At 35.9% G+C, this 24,120-nt stretch overlaps 1 protein-coding gene across 9 annotated transcripts in view; it reads right to left on the bottom strand.

The window, feature by feature from the left end:
- RBM26 (RNA binding motif protein 26) overlaps positions 1-24,120 on the bottom strand; it is a 76,959-nt gene that overhangs the window by 13,315 nt on the left and 39,524 nt on the right. For 5 of the 9 annotated variants that reach the window (XM_082859767.1, XM_082859771.1, XM_082859769.1 and 2 more), the window contains exons 10-18: positions 23,038-23,149; positions 21,594-21,753; positions 18,953-19,117; positions 17,994-18,125; positions 16,697-16,768; positions 7,997-8,122; positions 7,571-7,645; positions 5,957-6,124; positions 3,978-4,082 (exon numbers count right to left, since the gene is read on the bottom strand). In XM_082859767.1, coding sequence (XP_082715893.1) covers positions 3,978-4,082; positions 5,957-6,124; positions 7,571-7,645; positions 7,997-8,122; positions 16,697-16,768; positions 17,994-18,125; positions 18,953-19,117; positions 21,594-21,753; positions 23,038-23,149 — 1,115 coding nt within the window. The remainder of the gene's footprint in view (positions 1-3,977; positions 4,083-5,956; positions 6,125-7,570; positions 7,646-7,996; positions 8,123-16,696; positions 16,769-17,993; positions 18,126-18,952; positions 19,118-21,593; positions 21,754-23,037; positions 23,150-24,120) is intronic. The other 4 variants (XM_082859773.1, XM_082859772.1, XM_082859770.1 and 1 more) reach the window with 3 other exon arrangements.

Raw genomic sequence — 24,120 nt, forward strand, 5'->3', positions numbered from 1 at the left:
GGGTTTTAGTTTCTAAAGTGAAAAAAAATTTAGACAGCTAATGAATTTAGAAAACAAAGTAACATTAATTTAAGCAATGTTTTGAAATTAATAAATGTGCCTTATCTACTAAGACATCAAACTATATCACAAAAAGACCAGCAATTCTTGAGTTCCAAATAAGGCCCAGAGCTGAATGTTACTTCAAAAGTTAGTATAGGGACTTCCCTGGTGGTGCAGTGGTTAAGAAACCTCCTGCTAATGCAGGGGACACAGGTGTGATCCCTGGTCCGGGAAGATCCTACATGCCACGGAGCAACTAAGCCCGTGCACCACAACTACTGAGCCTGCACTCTAGAGCCCGCGAGCAACAACTACTGAGCCCGTGTGCCAAAACTACTGAAGCCCACGTGCCTACAGCCTGTGCTCCACAACAAGAGAAGCCACCGCAATGAGAAGCCTGTGCACCACAACAAAGAGTAGCCCCTGCTCGCCGCAACTAGAGAAAGCCCGGGCGCAGCAACAAAGACCCAACGCAGCCAAAAATAAACAAATAAATAAATCTATTTTAAAAAAAGAAGTTAGCATAATGTAGACATACAAGATACCTATATATATAAGTGTATTTTTTCTAGTTATGGCTTTCAAATACAGTGTTTCCATTTGTTTGCCTGTTGACTTCAATATGTACAGTTATTTCAAATTCATCATTTTGATCATTTACACTAACACCATCATACAACCAAAGTAGCACAGTAACACATTCCACTTTATCGCTCTATATGAATAGCACACCATTCCTTCATTCCACAAATATTTAATGAGCACTTCCTGTGGTCTAGTCTTTACCCTCATGCAGCTCAAATCCTAGAAGGGTAGAGACATTAAGCAATCTAGTTATTTGATTATATTAATGAGAAGTGATTCAAAAAATGAGGAAATGCTCTACTTAAAGATTTGAATAGAATATTAAAGATCTGCAATGAATAAACTACTAGAATAAAAGTTCCATGAGGAATATTTTTCCTTGTTTTACTCTCTACTTTATCCCCAGCACCTAAAATAGCAGCTAGCAGATTGTAGAAACTTAATTATTTGTTCAATGCATCAAAGAAGGTACAAAGAACAAGCAAGGCAAGGGTGAGGGGTGGGGATTAGAGCATGAACAAAGGAACCAAGGCTGAAAGGAACTTGGTACTTCTAAGAAGGAATAAAATCCAGTACAGCTGGACCACATGTGATGAAGAGATGAGGCTAGAGAGACAGGCAGAGCCAGATAATGAACAACTTTAAGAACCACGTTAAAGATTTTGATTTTATCCCAAGAGCCATGAAAATCAATTAAAACATCTAAAGTTCAGATGTAGGGTGATGTAATCAAATCAGTGTTTAAAATATTATTCTGGTAAAAGGAAAAGAGAACAAGCTGGGAAACCAGTCAGGCTACTACAATAGTGCCAACAACTGAAGATAGAAGCTTAGTCTACAATGGTGGCCATGGAGATAGAGAGAAGTAAAATAAACACTTTTAAGACATACTGAGGAGGCTTCCCTGGTGGCGCAGTGGTTAAGAATCCACCTGCCAGTGCAGGGGACATGGGTTCAAGCCCTGGTCTGGGAAGAATCCACATGCCGCGGAGCAACTAAGCCCGTGTACCACAGCTACTGAGCCTGTGCTCTAGAGCCTGTGAGGCACAACTAATCAGCCTACGAGCCACAACTACTGAAGCCCGCGTGCCTAGAGCCCGTGCTCTGCAACAAGAGCCCGTGCTCTGCAACAAGAGAAGCCACTGAAATGAGAAGCCCACACACTGCAATGAAGAGTAGCCCCTGGTCACCGCAATTAGAGAAAGCCCGCGCATAGCAACGAAGACCCAACGCAGCCAAAAATTAATTAATTGATTAACTAAGGAAAAAAAGATACACTGGGGAGTAATATGTATAAAACTTGGTAATTAAATGTGTATGAATACTGAAGGAAAGGGAGAAATTAATGATGACTCCCAGATTTCTGGTTTGGGTAATTGTGTAGATGAGTTTAGGGACAAAATAAGCACAATTTTGAACATGTTGAGCCTGAGGATGTGAGACATCCAAGTGAAAATGTCAAGCAGGCACCACTGCCAAAATCTCTGCAAGTATAAATATTTTAGTTTATTCATCTCAAGACAGTTAATTTTAACATTAGCTAAAGTAATCATCTAAAATCCAAATAACAAACTTCAAAGGTCAAGGATTAATGTCAATAACAGCACAGCATATACAAAAGTATACTCTTAGGAACTTCAAAATGCTCCTTAAAAAAGGGGTCCCTGGACAAGTAAGTTTGAGCAATACTGAGTATTTAAACATGTGTTTCTGGAGATTCACAGATTACAAGCCTCTAGAAAACCATATACAAAACACATGTTTATACATACACTGCCAAATGTAAAATAGATAGCTAGTGGGAAGCAGCTGCATAGCACAGGGAGATCAGCTCGGTGCTTTGTGTCCACCTAGAGGGGTGGGATAGGGAGGGTAGGAGGGAGACGCAAGAGGGAGGAGATATGGGGATGTATGTATACGTATAGCTGATTCACTTCGTTATACAGCAGAAACTAACACACCACTGTAAAGCAATTATACTCCAATAAAGATGTTAAAAAAAATAAAAAATAGAATGTGGGGAAAAAAAAACACACGTTTACTATAACCTCTTCCAAACTTATTTGGCCTCAAAAGCTTTTTTCACTAATACCTATTAACAAAATATGGAATTGATGTGGTGAATGAACACACTCTGGCAAACACTGCATTACTGCATATACTAATATTAATTGCAAACTAAAGTTTGGCCATCATAAAAGAAAAACAGAAGATGTCATTCAGTGTTTAGCTATATCATGATAAGAATGAAAACATGGACCAATAATATAAAGGATATTAGTAATACTATTATTTATTTGCTAAAATTATGGGCCAAAATTTTAAAAATGATAATGTATTTTTTTAAAGTCGCATGAACACAGACACGAAATCTCCAGAATGGTGAAAACACAATTTCTATATTAACATAAAAGGAACCTATCTTTTCCAAAACTTGTTATCTTAGGCAAGACACGCAGACAACCATATCAGTTTTCCAGAGAACGCAAAATATATGCAGGTTTAATATACCATCCTATGGCTTCCTATGACAGACAAGAGCCTTAAGACAAGAACAATGGCTGCTAAATGTTAAAGTCTTTAATAGCCGGATACCAGTACTCAATACAGATTTCTACTATGTTGGAAAAAGAAAATCAAGTTGCTAACGAATTTGGAAAAAAAGCATTATTTTCAGATTAAGCAAAAGGAATAAGCTAAAATACAAAAAATTAAATTGTGGCAACGATAAATATAGGCAAGTACCGACTACACTAATGACATAAATGTCCCTGTACTTCAAAATGTAATTCTGATTCTTAAACATCTTTTTGCTAAATGTTAAAAATTCTCATGTATAGAGATCAATTTTACTAGATTTTTCTTATATAATCATATAACTAAATTATAAGAAGTTAGTTTTTTTTCTCTTTAACATCCACAGCACCATCTATAGGCAAAACTTAAGTAAGCATGTTCTTCAATATAATTCTACCACTAAAAGTCTGATCCTTATAGGAACTCAACGTAACATGCCTATACATGCACAGAATATCTCCCTAAGAATAAATGAAAAGCCTTTAATAGATTTTGGTCCTAAGAAGAAAAACAAACCGAAAATAGAAAAGGAACAAAATTCACTAGAAGTAGAGGGACTTGTGTACAAAAGTAGAATGGCTATCACCCCTCATTAAATACTAAGAGATTTTCTATTAGCTCTGAAAGATTTGCTAACCTCTTCCCTCTTTTCTACATCAACTCCCAACATGCCAACGACTGCTGACCAGAATGAGAGGAATGTATTTTCAAATAAACCATCAAGACTGTAACTACTCCTCTTTAGCGTACTGTGTGGCTATCATGAAACATACCTCCAGCTGTAATTCGGTATACTTTCTCCTAAGTTCAGTGACTTCTTCTCCAGCTTGCATCTTCTTATATAAATCCAGTTCTGTGTCAAGTAATTCTTTCTGCATCTAGAAAATAGTAATAAATATTTTAGGTGATGACAATCAATATCCTGCATTTATACCAAACTTCTTACAAAGAATTTTTTACACATTCTCATTTAATCCGTACATTTCTTCTCTATCTCCAGTCCTACCATCCTAGTTCAAGCCACCAGTCACCTCTGGTCTACACTACTGCAACAGCTTTCTAACTTGTTCCTACTTCCACTGATTTCCCTATAATTCATTTTCCAGACAGAAGCCAGAGTGAGATTTCTACGGACTGATATGGAGTAATTTTCAGGAAATAACTGAAAAGAAAAGCAAAACACCAAGGTGTTAATGAGGAATATACAGTACGCTTTTATGTAAGAAAGAATACATACACACACACCAAGAGGGAGGGAAGAGTGGGGAACAGAGTGTCAGGGCTCAAAGGGGAATGGTTGTTTATATAAACCTTTTTATATAGTATAACTTTTGAATCATGTTAATGTTTTACTTATTCAAAAAATAAAATTAAATCAGCAAGAATGACAGGGAGAGCGATCCAAAACTGAATACAGAGAGAAATAAACCTAACTTTATCAAATTAATAACATAACCACACGAACGGAAAAACACATGATCCTACACCACGGGTCTGACTCTATACTCTTAGTGGAGTATATTATGAGGTTGTAAAGAATGCAAACAAATTCTTAATTTTATATTTAGTTAGTTGTTGGAAGTGGTATTGTTTTAGCAATTCTGGAACTATTCGAATGGATTACAGGACTGTGCAAACGCATACTATATTGATGTTAGTGGGAACCAAGTTGTCATCATGGGAACAGGGAGATAGGGCATAAGAGAAAGAAAAGAAGAACGCTGTGGTATTAGATTAGAATGAGAAATATCAATATAAACTCATAATTTTATATATATACATATATATATACACACACACATATATACATACACACACACACAACAAATACACACATACACACACACTAAGTGTAAGTATTGTATAACTCCACGGTTTTTTTTTAAATCACTTATTGTCATCTGAAATTAACTTGCTCACTTTTTTGTATCTAATCAGTTAATCTACCTGAATTTTCTCCCTTTCAATCGTTCATTCTGGAGACTTCACTGGTGGCACAGTGGTTAAAGAATCTGCCTGCCAATGCAGGGGACATGGGTTCGGGACATGGTCCGGGAAGATCCCACATGCCGCATAGCAATGAAGCCCATGTGCCACAACTACTGAGCCTGTGCTCTAGAGCCCACGAGCCACAACTACTGAGCCCGTGTGCCACAACTACTGAAGCCTGTGCACCTAGAGCCCGTGCTCTGCAACAAGAGAAGCCACTGCAACGAGAAGCTCGCACACCACAACGAAGAGTATCTCCCGCTCGCCGCAACTAGAGAAAGCCCGTGTGCAGCAATGAAGACCCAATGCAGCCAAAAAATAAAAATAAATAAATAAATTTATTAAAAGAAAATATCATTCTGTACAGTGACATCAGATTGGTACTTCTCTGTTCATTAATATTTTATACCACCAATTACTTACAAAATAAATCTCAAACTCCTCAGTCAAGCATTCCAGTACCTATATTGTTTTGTCCTCTAGCTACCTTTTTAAGATTATCCATAACTATTTGTCTAATTACTGACTTTCTAACTAAAATTGACGTTCTAACTACAATGTGCAGGGTTCAAAAGATGAGTAGAGTTTGCTTGTTTGTGTTTATTTACTTATTAATTACTAGAGAAGGAGAAGAATGGTAGTATATAATGATCAAATTTTGAGCAAAGAATATTAGCTAAAGGAAAACTGAATCTTAAATAATGTAGTGTTTTAATGTTCTTTTAACAAGTAGTAATATGAATAACAATACAAATTGAAATACCTGAGTCTTGGTTTTTATACTTTTTGGAAGACAGCGTCCAGGAGAAGCAGCTTTGACCTCATCTTTCAACTTGGTAATATTTTTTGTCAAAATCTCTAAAGTTTTCATTATTTCTGCTTTATCTTCAGACTTCATTGCTTTGTTTTTCTCCAGTTTCGAAATTAACATCTGGCAAATTTTTAAAAACAAATATATGATACATTCCTACTATTATTTAAAAAGCAAACATGGCAAAGTAAATATAAATAACTGCTACTTTTAGTTTATGTATTCATGACAAGGCTTACAATCACTGAGATAGCAGAAGAGCAGATTGGTGATGCTAACTATCTCAATTCAAGTCTTAATCTTGGTTTACGTTGTGAAGAACTATATTACTACTTAAGTCTCTTAGAACATAAGTTCAAAGCATACAACCACAAGAAATTTAATTCAATCCCTGAAAAGTTGTCATTTTGAAATAGCAACAATCTTACTTTCTAATCCACTTGCTGATATTACTGATCCTAAGTATTCCCACTCCAAACATAGTCCGTAACCCAGAAAGAATCAGAGGAAAAGTTTTACGGTTTCCCTCCATATAAGATATTAGAAAAATGGCATATTTAGTTACCTACTTTCTTTGTCAGAGGGAACAGTAACTGGCTAGGCTAAGAACAATATGCCCAACATAGATAGGAAGTAAGAAGATAAACATGGTAATATGGAGAAGACATCACAAAGTATTATAGGTTCTCTGAGTCAAGATGGTTTCAGTTTTGGGTGTAAAGCATTGTGATGTCTCTTTATCAAGTACATACAAATTTAAATTAGAAAAGACATACATTTTAAACCAAAAGGTAAAAAGTTTGTGTATTTTCAATATTTTCAAGTGTCATAACTTTTATTACCAGACATAATCAAGAACTGACACTAATTAAATGCCATAACTAGAGCAACACTGTACAAAAGAAATACTGCAAGCCACATAATTTTTAATTTTCTAGCAGCCACCTTACAAAGATAAAAGAGATACATTAAAATTAATTAAATACATATTCTATTTAACTCATTTTATCAAAAGTAACATTTCAACAAAAACTACTGGGATGTTTTACCATTTTTCTTCATACTACGTGCTTGAAATCTGGTATGTATTTTACACTTACAGCACATCTCAATTTGGATTAGACACATTTCAAGTACCTGATAGTCAGATGTGGCTCTTAGCTGCTGTACCAGACAACATAGGACTAGAGGATCACAAGCCAATTAAAGAAAGGTACATATGTCAACAATGAGAAAAAGGTTCCATTTACTATCTATTGAACTACTGTGCAGCAACATACCTGGATAAATATTCCTTATTTTCATTTCAAGTTGATAGTCATAGCTCCATTTAAACTAATCCATTTCCCAGTCCGCTGTGCAATGTATATTACACAATGTAATACACTTCATCACCAACATTTTATCAATTAATATATACATTACTATTGATAAATATTTCAGTTTTACCATTATCAATTACAGTAAATATGTTTCTCAGGACTATCTATAGAGTGTAAGATTAAATTCACTAAAAATTATGACACTTATAAATATATTTTGCCAAATCTAACTTTAATATTTTACCTTCTGTGTTTCAATGTGCTTTTCTAAAATTTCTTGTTTTCTTTTCCTTACATCCTGCTGAAGTTTCAGTGCCTCCTAGAGAAGGGATCAAAAATATTATTAGAATATTTACCATGTACCTTTCCAATAAATGAAATTACCCAAGAAGACAGAACTGGTTGTAATTGAAGAAGCTTGGCAACAAAAATGAAATGCAAAGTTTTCCTATGTAAAGCTTAAATAAGTACACAAGTTTCAAAAATCAATCAGGAGAGCCTTTCATTCCAAGATGAAAATTAATATTTACTAATATACTAGGGAAAATAAAAGTTCAGTGGCAGCCAACATATACCTTTCTTTTAGCTCTATTTTATGATAAGCACTGAAAAAACACATACATGCAGAAAAGCTTCCCGACCTGCAAATTCTGTACACTACTATACTTACCTGTTTTTTTTTCTGTGCTTCATTATTATCAACTGCAGAGGTGGAAACAAGTAAGGTTTTTTGTGCAGCCTTCAAAGCAGCTGGATTATACACCGTTTTTGTTAGGCCAGTAGATGTAGACAACACCTACCAATACAAATTCAATTTCTCAAAAAATGTATCAAGCATTCATGATTTCCTGAGTACTATTTCCTTCAAAACTCTAAAGCACTCCTGTCAAAATCTACCACACTGAACTAAAAGTATTATATATTTGTAATAACTAAGTCACATTAGTGATTTGAAAGAAAGGGTATGAGTGAGGGATAAACTATAAAGTAAAAAAATTTTTAATTAACACCATATACCTTTAGAAGAAAAGCAAAAAGCAAACATACAGAAACTTCAAATCAATAAAAAACACTGCCATTACTGTATCACTGAGAAAATATTAGTTGTTGAATACATTACTAGTATTCCTAGTGACTAAAGCAAAAACTGTACACAAGAACACAGCACAGGAGGAAATCAGACACTGTCCTGCAAACAATTTAAAATGATCATTTGTAATTTACATTTCTGAAATTAACCTTATTGCTTTCTATTTCCATTCCTTTGCTAGCACTGCTCCTACTTTAAGTGACCTTATTCCCTTAAACTCAGCTCAGGTTCAGCACAACCACTCCAGACCTCCACAAAGCTCTAATCATTTATTTCTTCTACCTAGGTCCTTTGATGAAATATTATTCCTATTAAAATATTTAGTAAAAATGACCTGATGACATATTAATTTATTTTATATCTCTCTCCCTATCTTCACTGTAAGAGCCCTGAAACAAAAATAACATGTCTTTCTCCTCTTTGTGCTTCTTCTAGTACCTAAACCTTACTACCAACTAATTATGAGACAATGGGTAAATTCAGGTACCTTCTTGGGCCTCAGTTTGCTCATTAAATAAGAAGTTCAACCTGATGGTGCCTAATGTCCTCACAAACCCAAAAATTCATTCCATGAGGGTAGGGATTTTTTTGCTTGGTTCACTGCTTTACCTTCAGGGCCTAGAACAGCACCGGGGCACACAGCAAATACTCAATAAACACTTTTGCACCAAGTTAAAATGAAATGATGGTAGATCAGAGTGGATAATATTTTCCACACAAAGGTCAATTTAAGAAAATTAAAGTGTATAGGCTGCCTTTTTTATCCTCCGAAAGCAGAAAGTTGTAGGTTCCAAAGAGTGGTTTGTTACTGGTTCTTGGAAAGGAGTTTAGAGATCCCTTCAAAGAGAGCTATGAATGCTATAAAATCTAAACATGAAACCATGTGTGTGAAGAGTGTAACTTCCCAGAGGAAAAAACATAGTTTCCAAAGTCTTAAAGGAGTTCATGACCTAAAAGAGGTTAGAAGAACTACATAAATAGAAGAGTATCAATGAGAAAAAGAGCCCTACTTTCTCGGTACTAAAATGTAAATAACTGGGTATATCAGAGAAGTAGCAATCTGGACAATACTTTCTAATCTTTTATCATGAAATTAGATTAGGGAACATCACAAAGCTTAGGCAACTCATCACTATTCTAAGTATCCAAGAATGTCTTAGCCTCTAAATGAAATAAAAACCTAGAATACTGTAATTACACTAGTTCCATATAGCACAGCTGACGTTTAAAAATAAAGGTTCTTTACAACAGTTGATGTGTATCAAACTTTGATAATTTTCTTCAATAATGAAAATACTTAAGATATCACTAACAAGTATGAAATGGTTGCATTCAGTAAAATATAAAGTAGACACAGATTTAGTTCATAGTCTAACTTGTCACATTCTCTGTAACTCTAGAGGAAAAGTTATTCCATGCTACCTTACCACACCATACAATGTCAAACTGTATGATTATATAGGGTGAGATAATAACTTTATAAAGGGAGAAACGTAAGATAATCTGCATAAGAAAGTGACTGAGTGTTTATAAACTGTTTTCGTCATGATGGTTCCATAACAAGTTGAACAGTTGTGACCAAAACAGGATTTCTATACTCAAATAAAGTTGGAAACAATATCATAACCCTACTTTCTAGTTTCAAAATGTATATTATCGTAAGAGCTGTGAGAAAGCCAGAAGTAAAGAAACCTATATAATTTGTTTAATTCAGCATTTCTCCAATTTCAGTGAGTAGGGAACACTCCCTTTCCAAGTACTGTTATTAACACCAGATATCACACTAAGGATTGCTGTTGCAAGGTGAATAAAAGTATATGATAGGGCTTCCCTGGTGGCGCAGTGGTTGAGAGTCCGCCTGCCGATGCAGGGGACACGGGTTCGTGCCCCGGTCCAGGAAGATCCCACGTGCCGCGGGGTGGCTAGGCCCGTGAGCCATGGCCGCTAGGCCTGCGCGTCCGGAGCCTGTGCTCCGCAATGGGAAGGGCCACGGCGGTGAGAGGCCCACATACCACGCAAAAAAAAAAAAAAAAAAAAGTATATGATAACAGTAAGAAGACTCCTTTATTGCTACAAGCATCTTACTTCCTTGTTTTTTCCAGGAACTTCCTTCTGTAAAAACAGAACATCAGCTAATATATTTCACTGAGCTTAAGATATCACTGCCTAGGAGACACACTGTCATTTAATATAACCCTACTAAAGGAAAAGGCTGCCAATTATAATCATAAATACCAACAACTATAAGATGTAGCCCAATTTCAGAGGTGTAAAAATGTGAAAATAAAATTTCTTAGAAACAGTGAACTATATGATTACAAATATTGCTCACTATCTGAATCTATTAGGTTCCAGAGTTTAGACAGTAAGAGTTTGAATAACAAGAAATATCTGTATTTTTCGAAAGATGAGGATAGAGTTGTCACAAAAGAGAATAATGTAATGAACCCAAAAGAAAAGATGATGCTACGATTCTAAGAATATAATAAAAACATAGTGGTCTTTCTAAACAACCACACCTCTGTTTTCCAAAATGGTTTCTGCATGTGCTGTATTTTTACATATTGACCTTATTTCCAGTGACCTTACTGTATTCACTTATTAATTCCAATCGCCTGTGAATTCTTTTGGATTTTCTACATATACAATCATATATCATCTGTGAGTAAACACAGTTCTGTTTCTCCCTTTCCAATGTTTATGCCATTTATTTTATTTTATTTCCTTATTGTAGTGGTTAGGCCCTATACTACTGGAAAAAAGTGACAAGAGTGGACATCATTTGCTGTTCCTGATCTCAGGGGGAAAGTATTCAATATTTCACCATTGAATATGTTAACTGTAGGGGTTTGTTATTTTGCAAATATACTTTGTCAAAATTAAGGAAGTTTTTTTCTATTCCTAGTTTGCAGAATGCTTAATGTGACTAAATAATTTTACCACATTTCTTTTCTACTGAGATAATCACATGGGGTCCTTCTCCCTCCCTCCAACATCTACCACATACCTCCTCCCAACCCTTTATTTTGTTAATATGGTGAAATAAATGATTTTCAAATGTTAAATCAACCTTGCATTTCTGGAATAAACTCTACCTGGTCAGGATGTATTATCTTTCTCATATCACTGTACATTTGCTAACATTTTACTTAGGATTTTTGCGTTTATGTTCATGAGATATTGGCTTGTAATTTTCATTTCTTGTAGTACACTTGTCAGGTCGGGTATCAAAGCTCTCTTCAATTCGTAAGATGAGCTGAAAAGTATCACACGCTTTGTTGTGAAAATATGCATCACTAATACCTCTTACTTCCCAAGATAAAAGCCAATTCTCCAATAAAATAGAGGTTATAATCCATTAACACCTCCTTATCTTACTTCCTATATAAAATATTACAAGCCATGACTATTATTAGTACTTGTAAAAAAAAAAGAAAAATAGATGTTTCTCACGGATAAAAACGGAATAAAAGAAGTATTTTGTAAAAATTACCTACTGCAAAAGAAGGTTATTACAAATTAAGTCATCCAAGTATCATTTTTTAATAACCAGTGCCCAAGTTAAAATCAAATACAAAAGAAACATAGTTAGGATGCCCCAAAGCAACACTCCCAATAAGCTAGTTCTCACAGGTGTCTAAAGCAGAAGTGCCTTGCTTAAATGCAATAAAAAGACAGTATTCTGGCTTCCCTGGTGGCGCAGTGGTTGAGAGTCCGCCTGCCGATGCAGGGGACTCAGGTTCGTGCCCTGGTCCGGGAAGATTCCACATGCCGCGGAGTGGCTAGGCCCGTGAGCCGTGGCCACTGAGCCTGCGCGTCCGGAGCCTGTGCTCCGCAACGGGAGAGGCCACAACAGTGAGAGGCCCACGTACCACAAAAAAAAAGGCAGTATTCTGAGGAGTTATGTGTAGGAAACTTATTAATATATAATTACCATATAGTCAACTTTTATATTAAGTAAATAATCAGCCTTTCAATAAATCTCAATGTTCACTTATGACATTCCCTTAAAGCAGCATACAGATGTGTTTTCTGTAGCAAAACTTAACTGGGAATTCCAGTGAGGACGACAGGAGTTTACTTTAAAATTAAGTTTATCAAATATTTTCAGGAATTAACGATTTTATTTCTTACAAGAATACCAAGTAGCTTAAAAGAGACAAAGGGATTGAAGATCTTGCAGAGAAATATCTTAACATCAAAGAAAAACATGTTTAAGTCAGTAATCAATTTTTGCTACAACAGCTCGGTTCCCAGAAAATTCAGCATAGCAAATAATTTTATATAAATCATATTTCTCTGTAAGAAAAATAATCCTGGTAATAATACTGACTGAGTAATCCACAGAATAATCCTGACAGAGGCCAATCCATTTTTTAAAATTAAAATTAGTCAATAACAGTTATGAAAAGAAATGATCATACATTTCCTTAATCTTTATAATAACATAGCAAAATTACACAACAAATACAAATTTTAAAAATCAAAGGGTTACTTAAATGACTGTATTTTATCGTTAAGGAAACAGAAAGTAAGACTTATCCAGGATCATCCAGAATGTCAGCTGCTAAAACCTAACAGCCAAATTCTCTATATGACATGCAATGTTCCTTCAATTATGCCACACAATTTCCCTTTTAAAAGTTCCATGGTACAGATGTCAGCTTATCATCATGCAAGGGGACCAGGATATATTTTTAGATTACCAAAAAAAAACCCTGCTAAGGAACAATAACATCCTGTACCATAAGTATGATATACCTAAAACTGATATAAGAACATTAAATATTCAACTGATTAGTCAGTTTACCTTCTTAGAATTTAGAAGAGCTTTACGGGGATAATTTGGACAGTCTAAACCTTTTTTAAAAAACTAACCAGGATGGACTTCCCTGGTGGTGCAGTGGTTAAGAATCTGCCTGCCAATGCAGGGGACACGGGTTCGATCCCTGGTCTGGGAAGATCCCACATGCTGCAGAGCAACTAAGCCCGTGCGCCGCAATACTCTGAGCCTGTGCTCTAGAGCCTGCAAGTCACAACTATTGAGCTTGCATGCCACAACTACTGAAGCCTGTGCGCCTAAAGCCCATGCTCCACAACAAGAGAAGCCACCGCAATGAGAAGCCCGTGCACCACAATGAGAGTAGCCCCCGCTGGCCACAACTAGAGAAAGCCCGCGTGCAGCAAGAAAGACCCAATGCAGCCAAAAATAAATAAATAAATAAATTTATTTTTTGAAAAAACAAAACTAACCAGGATGGTATATGCAGGTGCCACCTTTATTCTTCATAAATCTCTCTAGAGTAAGCTGAGGCACTCAAACATCATTTTACTGATCACTCTACTCAAACAATACCTATTTAATAGCTATTACAGTATCTTAATATTTAGCAGTAAAAATTAGGTTTTAAGTTTCCTCTTTCTTAGCCCTCTCACATGCAATCTTAGAATAACAAAGAATCACTAGAGAGTTTAGTGGGTGCTATTTACAGGAAGGGGATAAAATTTTACATTTGTGTACTTGTTTGCTTTAACAATGACAAAAGGGCTTCCCCGGTGGCACAGTGGTTGAGAGTCCCCCTGCCGATGCAGGGGACACGGGTTCGCGCCCCAGTCCAGGAAGATCCCACATGCCACGGAGCGGCTGCGCCCGTAAGCCATGGCCGCTGAGCCTGCGCGTCCGGAGCCTGTGCTCCGCAACGGGAGAGGCCACAACAGTGAGAGGCCCGCGTACCGCAAAAACAATGACAAAAGGTATTGTTTGGATGCAAGGTTTGAGTTTTTCCCAGCCTTCAATTTAAAAAAAAATTGAAATAACATTTGATGATGGGGAACATTCTCCTACTCTTCCTAAGACTTCTCTGAATCACTGAGCTCTAAGGATTATGCAGTAAAAACCCCTATGGACTAGGGGAACAGAAATAACCAAGAATAAGCAAAAACAAAATGCTATTCTGTAAACACGTTCACTGAAGATGACAGGAAGTTACATACTTGTAAATAATTGCTTTCCTTAGAAGATTCTTTACAATATTTACTGAGTAGGTTTTTTTTCATAAATAGCCCACTACCATTAGTGATTTTTCACAAATATACTTAATGCTAACTATATTAGCAAATTTATACTATCAATTCCAAATTTGGACACTTTTCATCTAAAGCTATATAAAACACGTTAAAAAACAATAATGAGAACAAGTAGCAAAACACGCTAGAAAAGTTTTGTAAAAGCTATAATTAGTACACTTCAATTTCAGAATCCAAATCTTGACATAAACAGATCCTACACATAATCAGGGTTGTAGACCTCACCAGAATTGCTCAGCACTATACTAAGTAACAGCCCTTATATTGTTATTTTATTCCTTAGTTACTTATTATCAAGGAGGATAAAAATAATCAAAGTAAATATTTAGATGCTGCTAAATTTAGTGGCATAGACTAAGCCACACAAATTCGGGAGGGGGGCATATATGGAAAACTCTGGAGGTTTCATAGTAGAGGTTAGAGAGATTTTCAATCTTTAAAAGAATGACTAGAAATCTGTTAGGCAGAAGGAAATTACTCCAGAAAAACCACCATCAAAAAAAAAAAAAAAAGAGGCAGGAAATAGCAAGAGACAATGAACAGAAAAGGGCTCATTAGGGTAGAAAGGAACAACTAAAGCAGAGGTAACAGAACCACAATAATTGAGGTATGATGAGTTATGAATCAAGCAAATTCAGCTCAGGAAATGAAAGTTTCTGTACGAAGTTAACATTAAAATAAGTCTGGGGCTTCCCTGGTGGCGCAGTGGTTGAGAGTCCGCCTGCTGATGCAGGGGACGTGGGTTCTGTGCCCCGGTGTGGGAAGATCCCACATGCCGCGGAGCGGCTGGGCCTGTGAGCCATGGCCGCGAAGCCTGCGTGTCCAGAGCCTGTGCTCCGCAGCGGTAGAGGCCACGACAGTGAGGGGCCCACGTACCGCAAAAAAAAAAAAAAAAAAGTCTGAGAGTAGAATGGTGGCAGTGTAAACTAGAGGAGGGGGATGCCAGTCCAGAGGCCAGGGAACTGAAGGAGACAAATGGACTACAAACACAAGTGAATGACTCTAAGGCTTCTAGACTGTACAACAAGGAAAATGGTGGCATCACTTCCAGAGGTGGGTGGCTAGGAGGAGAAATTACTTTATAGGGGAAATAATGAATCATTTTAGGCATTTTATGCCTAAAGTAATGCTGAGGTACCCAAGAAGAAAATGTGATATACAAAATGAGATTCATACTCAAATTTCTAGAATTGCCAAAGTTTAACACAGTAAATAGGAAAATAATATACTGAAGAACCAGTGAAGAGAGCAGGTCAGCTATTTCATGGGATGCTCTAATTAACTATAATGTCAATTTCCCACGTAATCTTCATAATGGAAGGAGCCATGGACTAGAAAGAAATCAAAGACCCAGATTCCAGTCCTAGCTCAGTAACTCATAGTGTATAGGTCAATCATAAAACTATTTGGGGGTTACCTTCCTTAAGGTGAGGATAAAGAAATGAGAAAGATCATCTAATTCTAATATTCTGTGATTCGACATACCTCAAAAAAGACTAAAGATCAGGGCCATTCACTCATACCTAAACAGAAAAAAATAACACATCTACACAGAACTATAAGACAGGTCCAAAAATGTTCTCAATTTAATCAGCATTTGCTCCCCTCATTTAAAAAAAGAAATAACTAACTATATTGTCAGGCTATACACAATAGCTGTTTGTAATAAATAAAAAACTTATTTATATCATTCTAATTTACAAAATACTCTTTAAATAATTGATTTTATTTAATCATCATAAAACCCCATAAGACAAATATTACCATCACCATTTTACTGATGAGGAAAAGGGTTCAGAAAGGTTAAGAGCACTGCCCAAAGTCATGCAGTTAGTAAGTGAAGAGCCAGAGCTCAAACTCAGGTAAAATTCCTAATTCATGGCCCTCTCTATAAGGTTGTCAGAGCTTTCAAATTAAAATGTATGATATCTCTAAAGAAAAAATAGTAAATAAAAACAAAAAGAATGGAGCATAAGGAAATACAGTGAGCAGCAAGTATTAAAATGCTGATGCAAAAAGCAAAAAGAGGTAGGCAAATATTTTTCTTTTTCAGCAAATGGAAAGCAAAAAGGTAGGAATAAAAGATACAATTAAGAAGCAAGAGTTTGGAACTATGAAAAAAATTAAAAAATTAAGATGCCACCTGAAAACATTTATGAAGCCAAGACACACACATCATGCTATTCTTCTTACCTTTTCAGTTGCTGAAACAGATGGCTTTGATACAAAACCCAACCTGTCCTTCACAGATAACTTAGTTACATTCTAAAAAAATTAAAATGGACATATTCAGTGTTTCCCCAAACATATATAAGTCTGTAGGGATTTTGAACATTCTGATTTTACTAACATATACTGACTCTGTAAGTATACTGATGTTAATAACAAAACCTTGGGCCTTCTGCAAAGACAGAGACAGAAAGAAAATGTTTGGAAAAACAAACAGTATATAGTATTACTCAATCATGGAAAATTATGATGTAAAATAAGAGATTTGAACCAGGTGGTTGCTAAAGTCCCCTCCAGCGACACAGAACCATACATTCTTAGAATCCTATGTCGACAAGTAGAAAGTTTGTACATTCTAAATATTAGATCTGAGTAGTTAAAATACATGCCTGCTTTGTGAGCTTAAAACAAATGCCATTCTTTCCTAAATTACGTTTGTTTTATAGCCAAATACACTGTATTTGGTGATGATTTGGGATAGCAGGATTGGAGGAGTTTTTTTTTAGTACCTAATAATTTACTAATTTACATTCTGCATGTTTTTGTAAAATCTCAATATCTTACTCTTCAGGAATTATCTACAAAGACTTATTTTAACAAGGTGGCATCCATTAGCTAAGTAGGATACGACATCCTAACTATTTCACACAGCAAATATTGAAACATAAGAGACTGAGGGTGCAGAAACAAGAAAGTGCCACTCAAGTGTGGAAGGGAGGGAAGGGAATGGCATATGGAGAAGAGAATTTGAGAGTCAGGAATAAGTGATGCAAAGTTCTGAGAGAGCTGCATAAGTAACTTCAAGGTTTAAGCCTTCCCTTTCCAAAAGCTTTCAGTTTAGTCTACTGCATAATTATCTCTGGAACAACATTCTAGTTAAGTAAAAGATGATGGGAAAAATAAGATTTAATGTACTAAAACTTTACATTTTAGACAGTTTTGCTGGAAAATGTCTCCTCTACAAAGTGAAAAAGTATTTATTCTCATAAATAAGTATTAGCTATACGAAAGAATTTAAGATTCAAATACTATAGGAAAAGTAGACTGTGAAAACGTTATGGTAATGGTAAAAAAAATTTTACAAGTGGTGTTCAAATACGAATAGACAATCATATTTCTGCATAAAACGTATATATAATACATACATACACACACATATATATATATACAGACACACAATTAATTATAATTCAAATCACCAAGGGAAACTAATTGACTGAGAACCTATTACAGGACAGGCACAGTAAGACTTTTCATTTACCTGAGGAAGTTCTGAACTGGCACTCTGGGCTTCTGCTGGTTCAACAGTACTTGAAGGTACCGGACCCAACCGCTCTTTGACTGACTGCTTCACAACAGGCAAAATGGGCTGCTGGACTAAAGGCTGCATTACCTCAGAACAAGAAAAACATGTTAAACCAGTTGATTAGTTCATGAGCATGGAAGGTAACCTTTGTTATTTTGTTACTAAGTTGCCCATGCAGAGAAAGTTTTAAAAGTGCAGCTTATAATCAAAACCTAACCACCTCCCAAATTCCTTCATGCATGTATACAGATGCATAAAATATTTACAAAGTAGAGGAAAAAAATCAAAATCTGACCTTCACTATCTTGTCTCTTTTTTTAGTTAACAGAAGAAAGATAAACAGAAAAACAAACTGCTGTAGTACACATCTGCAAACAATTAAACTTTACATATTCATTGGCTCACTGATTGAAAGAGAGAAAAAGAGAGCGAAGGAAGGATTTCCAATATGAACCCACAGTCTGAGTTTCTAGAATACACACAGCTACCATGTACTGGAGTTATCTCCCATGTAACAGGGACTGTTCTATAGGCTTTACACATATCATCTTATAATTATCTAAACTAGGGATTAATGTCATAATAAAATGAGAGAACAGGTTAGAGAAGTTGCTTTTAAAAAACACTGTGCCAAGGGCTTCCCTGGTGGCGCGGTGGTTGAGAGTCCGCCTGCCGATGCAGGGGACACGGGTTCATGCCCCGGTCCGGGAGGATCCCACATGCCGCAGAGCGGCTGGGCCCGTGAGACATGGCCGCTGAGCCTGCGCGTCTGGAGCCTGTGCTCCGCAGCGGGAGAGGCCACAACAGTGAGAGGCCTGCGTACCGCAAAAAAACAAAAACAAAAAACAAAAAAAAACACTGTGCCAAGAGCGTTCCAAGAAAAGCATTTAATTTCACACAAATTTCTCTCTTACTTTTGGAGAAGTAGTTTGTAACTGCTGGGTGCTTCCTTCTCTGTGCCAATAAACCTTAATAAAGCGATTATTTAGCACTGCTTCTGTACTTGATATTGCTTTCTTTGCTTCTTCATATGTTGCAAACTGGATAAGGGCACCTTCAGGATCACCATTATAGGCAACCTAAAATTTAAAATATTAAGCACAGTGAATTTGCGAATGAATCTATTGCTTTATACAGTAAAATTCCCCAAGAAATGAAATATTGGTCCTCCAAGTAAGAGTCTACCTTTACACTTCCTTATATCTAGATTATTACCGTAGCCTACTTTCACTCCAGAAGAAATGGTAACTGAGGACCGTTCAGAGTGGAATCAGAGCCTCCTCTATATAACACTTAGTAGAGAATGCTCACTGCACAAATGTTAAATACAAGCATTAGAATGTTTCACTTTTTACCCCCAATATTAAGGCTATGAGAAATAATCCTTATGTCACTGAGTGACATGACTTAGATCCCCAGAGTCAGAAAAAGTCAGTAAACTACTTTGAAAGGAGTGATCTCTAATTGAAAATCACAGAAAAATCCATCTGTAAAATTTTCCAAATTGGTAACCCTCACAAAAATATTTCCAAGAGCGTAAGAAAATTTAAGGTGGGCAGGGGGAGTAAGATCTACAAAACAATAGCAACAATCACATTTTACACATAAGGAAACTAAGATTCAAAGAGTGCGTGATTCTGTAGATCCATACAATGAGTAAGTAGTAGATCCAGGGCTTTTTAGTGTTCAATTTCCTGTTCTTTCAATAATACCAGTACTTTCCGAAGTATGTTATATAAACTACTGGTGATGCAAAGCAATACAAAATAAGGATTAAGCACACAGACCCTGAATCAAGCAACCTCGCTCCAGATAACAATACCCACTCAGTAGTTGTTAAGAATTAAATAGTGATTCATGTAAAACAGAGGGGGGGGCAGTTATATTAGGATAAAGCTAAAGGGTTTTTTTAAACTAACTTTCAAATATATGTATTTTATAAATAATAATGCAGGTAGTATACAGATACAGCAGTAGGACCTGTACAGAGATAAGATACCAATCTCACCAGTAACTGAGGAAATACAAGTTGAAACAATGGTGAGATACCATGTTTTAACCCTCAGCTTTAAACTTCTTTAAATTTAATATTACTAATGTAGTTAACTGTGTAAGGAAAAGAACTTTTTAAAGTCTAGATCTAAACGTGCTAGATAAATCGAATTGCCATAAAAAGATATTTAGAGATATTCAAGATGCAGTAAATAACTACAGGGTAATATGTATACTAGAGACCCACATACTTTTAAATATGTACATATTTTTAAGTTTGCATACTGATTTATAGGTAGATACATACTCACAGAAATACAAAACAAAAAATCCAAAATAACACATGGTAAATTGTTACCAATAAAGTAATAATATTATGGGTATATATGAGAAGAAGAATGGAAGAGACAGAGAGCTGAACACATTTTCTTTAAATTCTATGTAAATCTCTACTGCCCCACCCTTTTTTGTTGAACTTTCTTTTCATTTTAGGGATTGACTGACTGACTGATTTGGCTGCGTTGGGTTTTCGTTGCTGCCTGAGGGCTTTCTCTAGCTGCGGTGAGCAAGGGCTACTCTTCGTTGCAGTGCGCAGGCTTCTCATTGCGGTGGCTTCTCTTGTTGCGGAGCACGTGCTCTAGGCACGCGGGCTCAGTAGTTGTGGCTCGTGGGCTCTAGAGCGCAGGCTCAGTAGTTGTGGCACACGGGCTTAGTTGCTCCGCGGCATGTGGGATCTTCCTGGACCAGGGATCAAACCCGTGTCCTATGCATTGGCAGGTGGATTCTTAACCACTGCACCACCAGAGAAGTCCCTCATCTATTACTTTTATAATATTATTTTTTAAATGGAAAGAAAACAAATTTTTCCAAATATCAAATTAAGCTGTACTCTCTAACATTTATTCTTATCCAATTATGGGAAATAATTTAGTTCAAAAGAATGCTGCACAAACTGGAGAAGAAGCCCAACATTATTTGAACTTTCAACATATTACATAATGTAAACTCAATAATAAATAACCTCACAAGTAACATATAGCTAAGCCAAGGTCTAATTTTAGGGGAAATCAAATACAAATTACACTGATATTTATCTTAAGAGATGTTCAAAAGTGGAAGAGTAAAAAGTAAATGTTTAAACTGATTATGGATTACCTGGTATCTGGGCCCCCAAAGTATCTATTAAATGTGTCCCACCATAGCGGCAGCAAAAATAAATCTGACTGAAGCATTCTGCTAATGTGAAACTAAGGAAATGAAAACTACTTTAAGATTAGATTTTACCACTGTGGTTATTTAACTTTGCTGTAATTTTATGATAATCTCTATTAGGTAAAAAGTGTATAATAAGATCAATCAAGTCTCCTGCCTTTTGAAAGTAAATAGTTATTCAAAATCACATTTTCCTAAAATAAAAAGTTTCACTTCATATCCAATTTTCTAAACTTAGAATATTACCAAAGTTTCCATAATATTTTCTTATAAAACTATTTTTCTTACTATATTAAGATTCCCTCTCTAGATAATTAAGCAGAGACAACAGAATCACTTCAAAGCTCTTACCTGTAAGTTAACCAAGGTTCCAAATCGACTAAAATGCTCATTAAGTTTGCTGATATTATTTAATTCTGGAGGAACTTTTCTAAGTTCAAGTTTGGTATTTTCATTTCCAAACTGAACCTTTTTCTGGAAGCCTGGGCTGTTTGTTCTATTAAAATTTGGCCTGTAACAAAAATCAAGTTAATTAATACATTCATTTATAAATCCTGATCCCTATCAAGTACAAAGGAATAAAGTTTTGCAACTTAAGTTCAATTTTTTTTTTCAAAATTGAAATTGCTAGTTGATAAAGGGAATTTTTTTTTCCCTCAAAAAATGAAGTTTCCAAATGAGTAGTGTTCATTATCTTTCATGGAAGCCAAATGAGAAGGTTTCTTCCTCATCATTTGTTCCTTTTCACTTCTATTCCACTCCTACTTAAAATTCTTAGCAGAAAAGTTCCTAGCACCCTCTTTCAGTCAATTTGCCTATATAACCTTTGCCATTTCTGCAAAGGCTAACTTATTGAGATATTTCCTACTTCAAAACATTGATTAAAAGCAAGAAATGACTGTCTCGACCTCCTTCCAATTAAAAAAAAAAAGTCAGGGCTTCCCTGGTGGCGCAGTGGTTGAGAGTCCGCCTGCTGATGCAGGGGACACAGGTTTGTGCCCCGGTCCGGGAGGATCCCACATGCCCCGGAGTGGCTGGGCCCGTGAGCCATGGCCGCTGAGCCTGCGCCTCCGGAGCCTGTGCTCCGCAACGGGAGGGGCCACAACAGTGAGAGGCCCGCGTACCACAAAAAAAAAAAAAAAAAATTAAAAAAAAAAAAAAAGTCAGAATTGTAGACCATACGTTTGACACTTGAAGAAAGGGGGTCAAAACTGTGGCCCAGGGAGGTTACATTGCTTGCCCTAAATCACAGAATTAAAGGCAGAAACAGAACTAGAAATTATCCATTATTAAACATATGTTAAAGCTCTAAAAGTGTGATCCCAGTCTTTCCTCAAACATGCAAATGAATCATCAAACACACAGCTTCCCCTACCCCCACAAAGGCTGCTTTCTAACTCCTAACAGGAACTGCCCACATGTAAAGTCTCCTCTCATACCTAACCCTTCCTTCCTTCCCTAAGAGTAGGCTCATGACTATCCTTTAAACAGCTAGTATTCAACAACATTGCTAAATTAAGGGGTGGGTTGTTGTTGTTTTTGTGAAGGTAGGGGGAGGTACAAATAGGAAAAATAATGTGCTCAACCACCACACCATTTCTATAAGAAAGTACCTTCCAAGTACCAGACTACTAACTTACATATTTTTAGAAAACAAATACTATACACTTTAGTTGGGGACTGCCTACAGAATAAATTTTATTTTGAAAGAGACCACTATACTGTCACAATAATACTGCAACGATCCTAAAGATCACTGCATAATAAAATTCCTCAATTTCCCCTGCCAGCTTACTTATCAAACCAAGTCTTCTTTGTAGGAACTCCAGGCTCCCCAGAACCAATGGTTCTTTTCCTTGATTCTGAATCCACTACTATCCTCATACTGCTTTTATTAGGAGGCTTTTCTGTTTGAAACAAAAGAAAAGAAAGCATAGATTAATATTTTCTGTTAATCGTAGCCACCTCCTTAAATCTGCATTAAAAACAAAGTTCTGGATTTTTGTCCAAATACACATTTTAGAAGAAATAGAAATATAAGTACATCTAAATACAGTCATCTAAGGGATTTTAACTTATTTTGAATTCCTTTCACGCTTAACTGAACAATAATCAGTAATTCTCATATGTCAAATTAATAATAAATAAATCATCTTGGGGCTGAGTTTATAGTTTTGAAATTAAATGCACAATCTACAAGATTTAAAATTTAACACTAGTCTAGTAATCCTAAGACTCAATAACTTGGAGTTGTGACTGAAATGAGTTGCTTATTTAAACATCAGCATATTAACAAAATAAAATCATGTTAAATTAAAAAAGGTAAATATTCAACATTGAAATGCAGTGCAAAAGAGCTGTAAATATGTGCTACTTTCAACATTTTACATACACTTAGATGGAGTTTGACAAACACAAAACTACATTTAACCTGTTATTCCCAAATGACGCCAAAGTTTAAAACATGCTAACATTAGTCCACACGGAAAAAATATATTTTAAAACTCCTTTCTTAAAAGATGGATAAATTGGTTATATAACTCCTATTCTGAGTATTTCTAAACATATAACTAACCAAAAGAACTTAGGATCTGTTTCAGCACAATCTCTCTTATGGCTACCACTATAGTCTCCATGCAGGAGATCCTCCTACCAAATCTGTTCTTCCTCTCAATGAATGATATTATCATCTGCCCAATTATTCGAAACAGAAACCTGGTGTCTTTCATTTCACCTTCTCCATTACCCCCATTCTAAGTCCCCAAATTCAATAAATTAAAGGTGTTGTCAACTCTTTCCACTAAACTTAAATCTCTTACTTCCCACTGTTACTACCCTAGTCTAGCTACTTATCATCTCTTTTCTAGAATTTTTCAAA

This window comes from Leucopleurus acutus (genome assembly GCF_964270905.1).
Source record: "Leucopleurus acutus genome assembly, chromosome: 18".
Taxonomy (NCBI): Eukaryota; Metazoa; Chordata; class Mammalia; order Artiodactyla; family Delphinidae; genus Leucopleurus; species Leucopleurus acutus.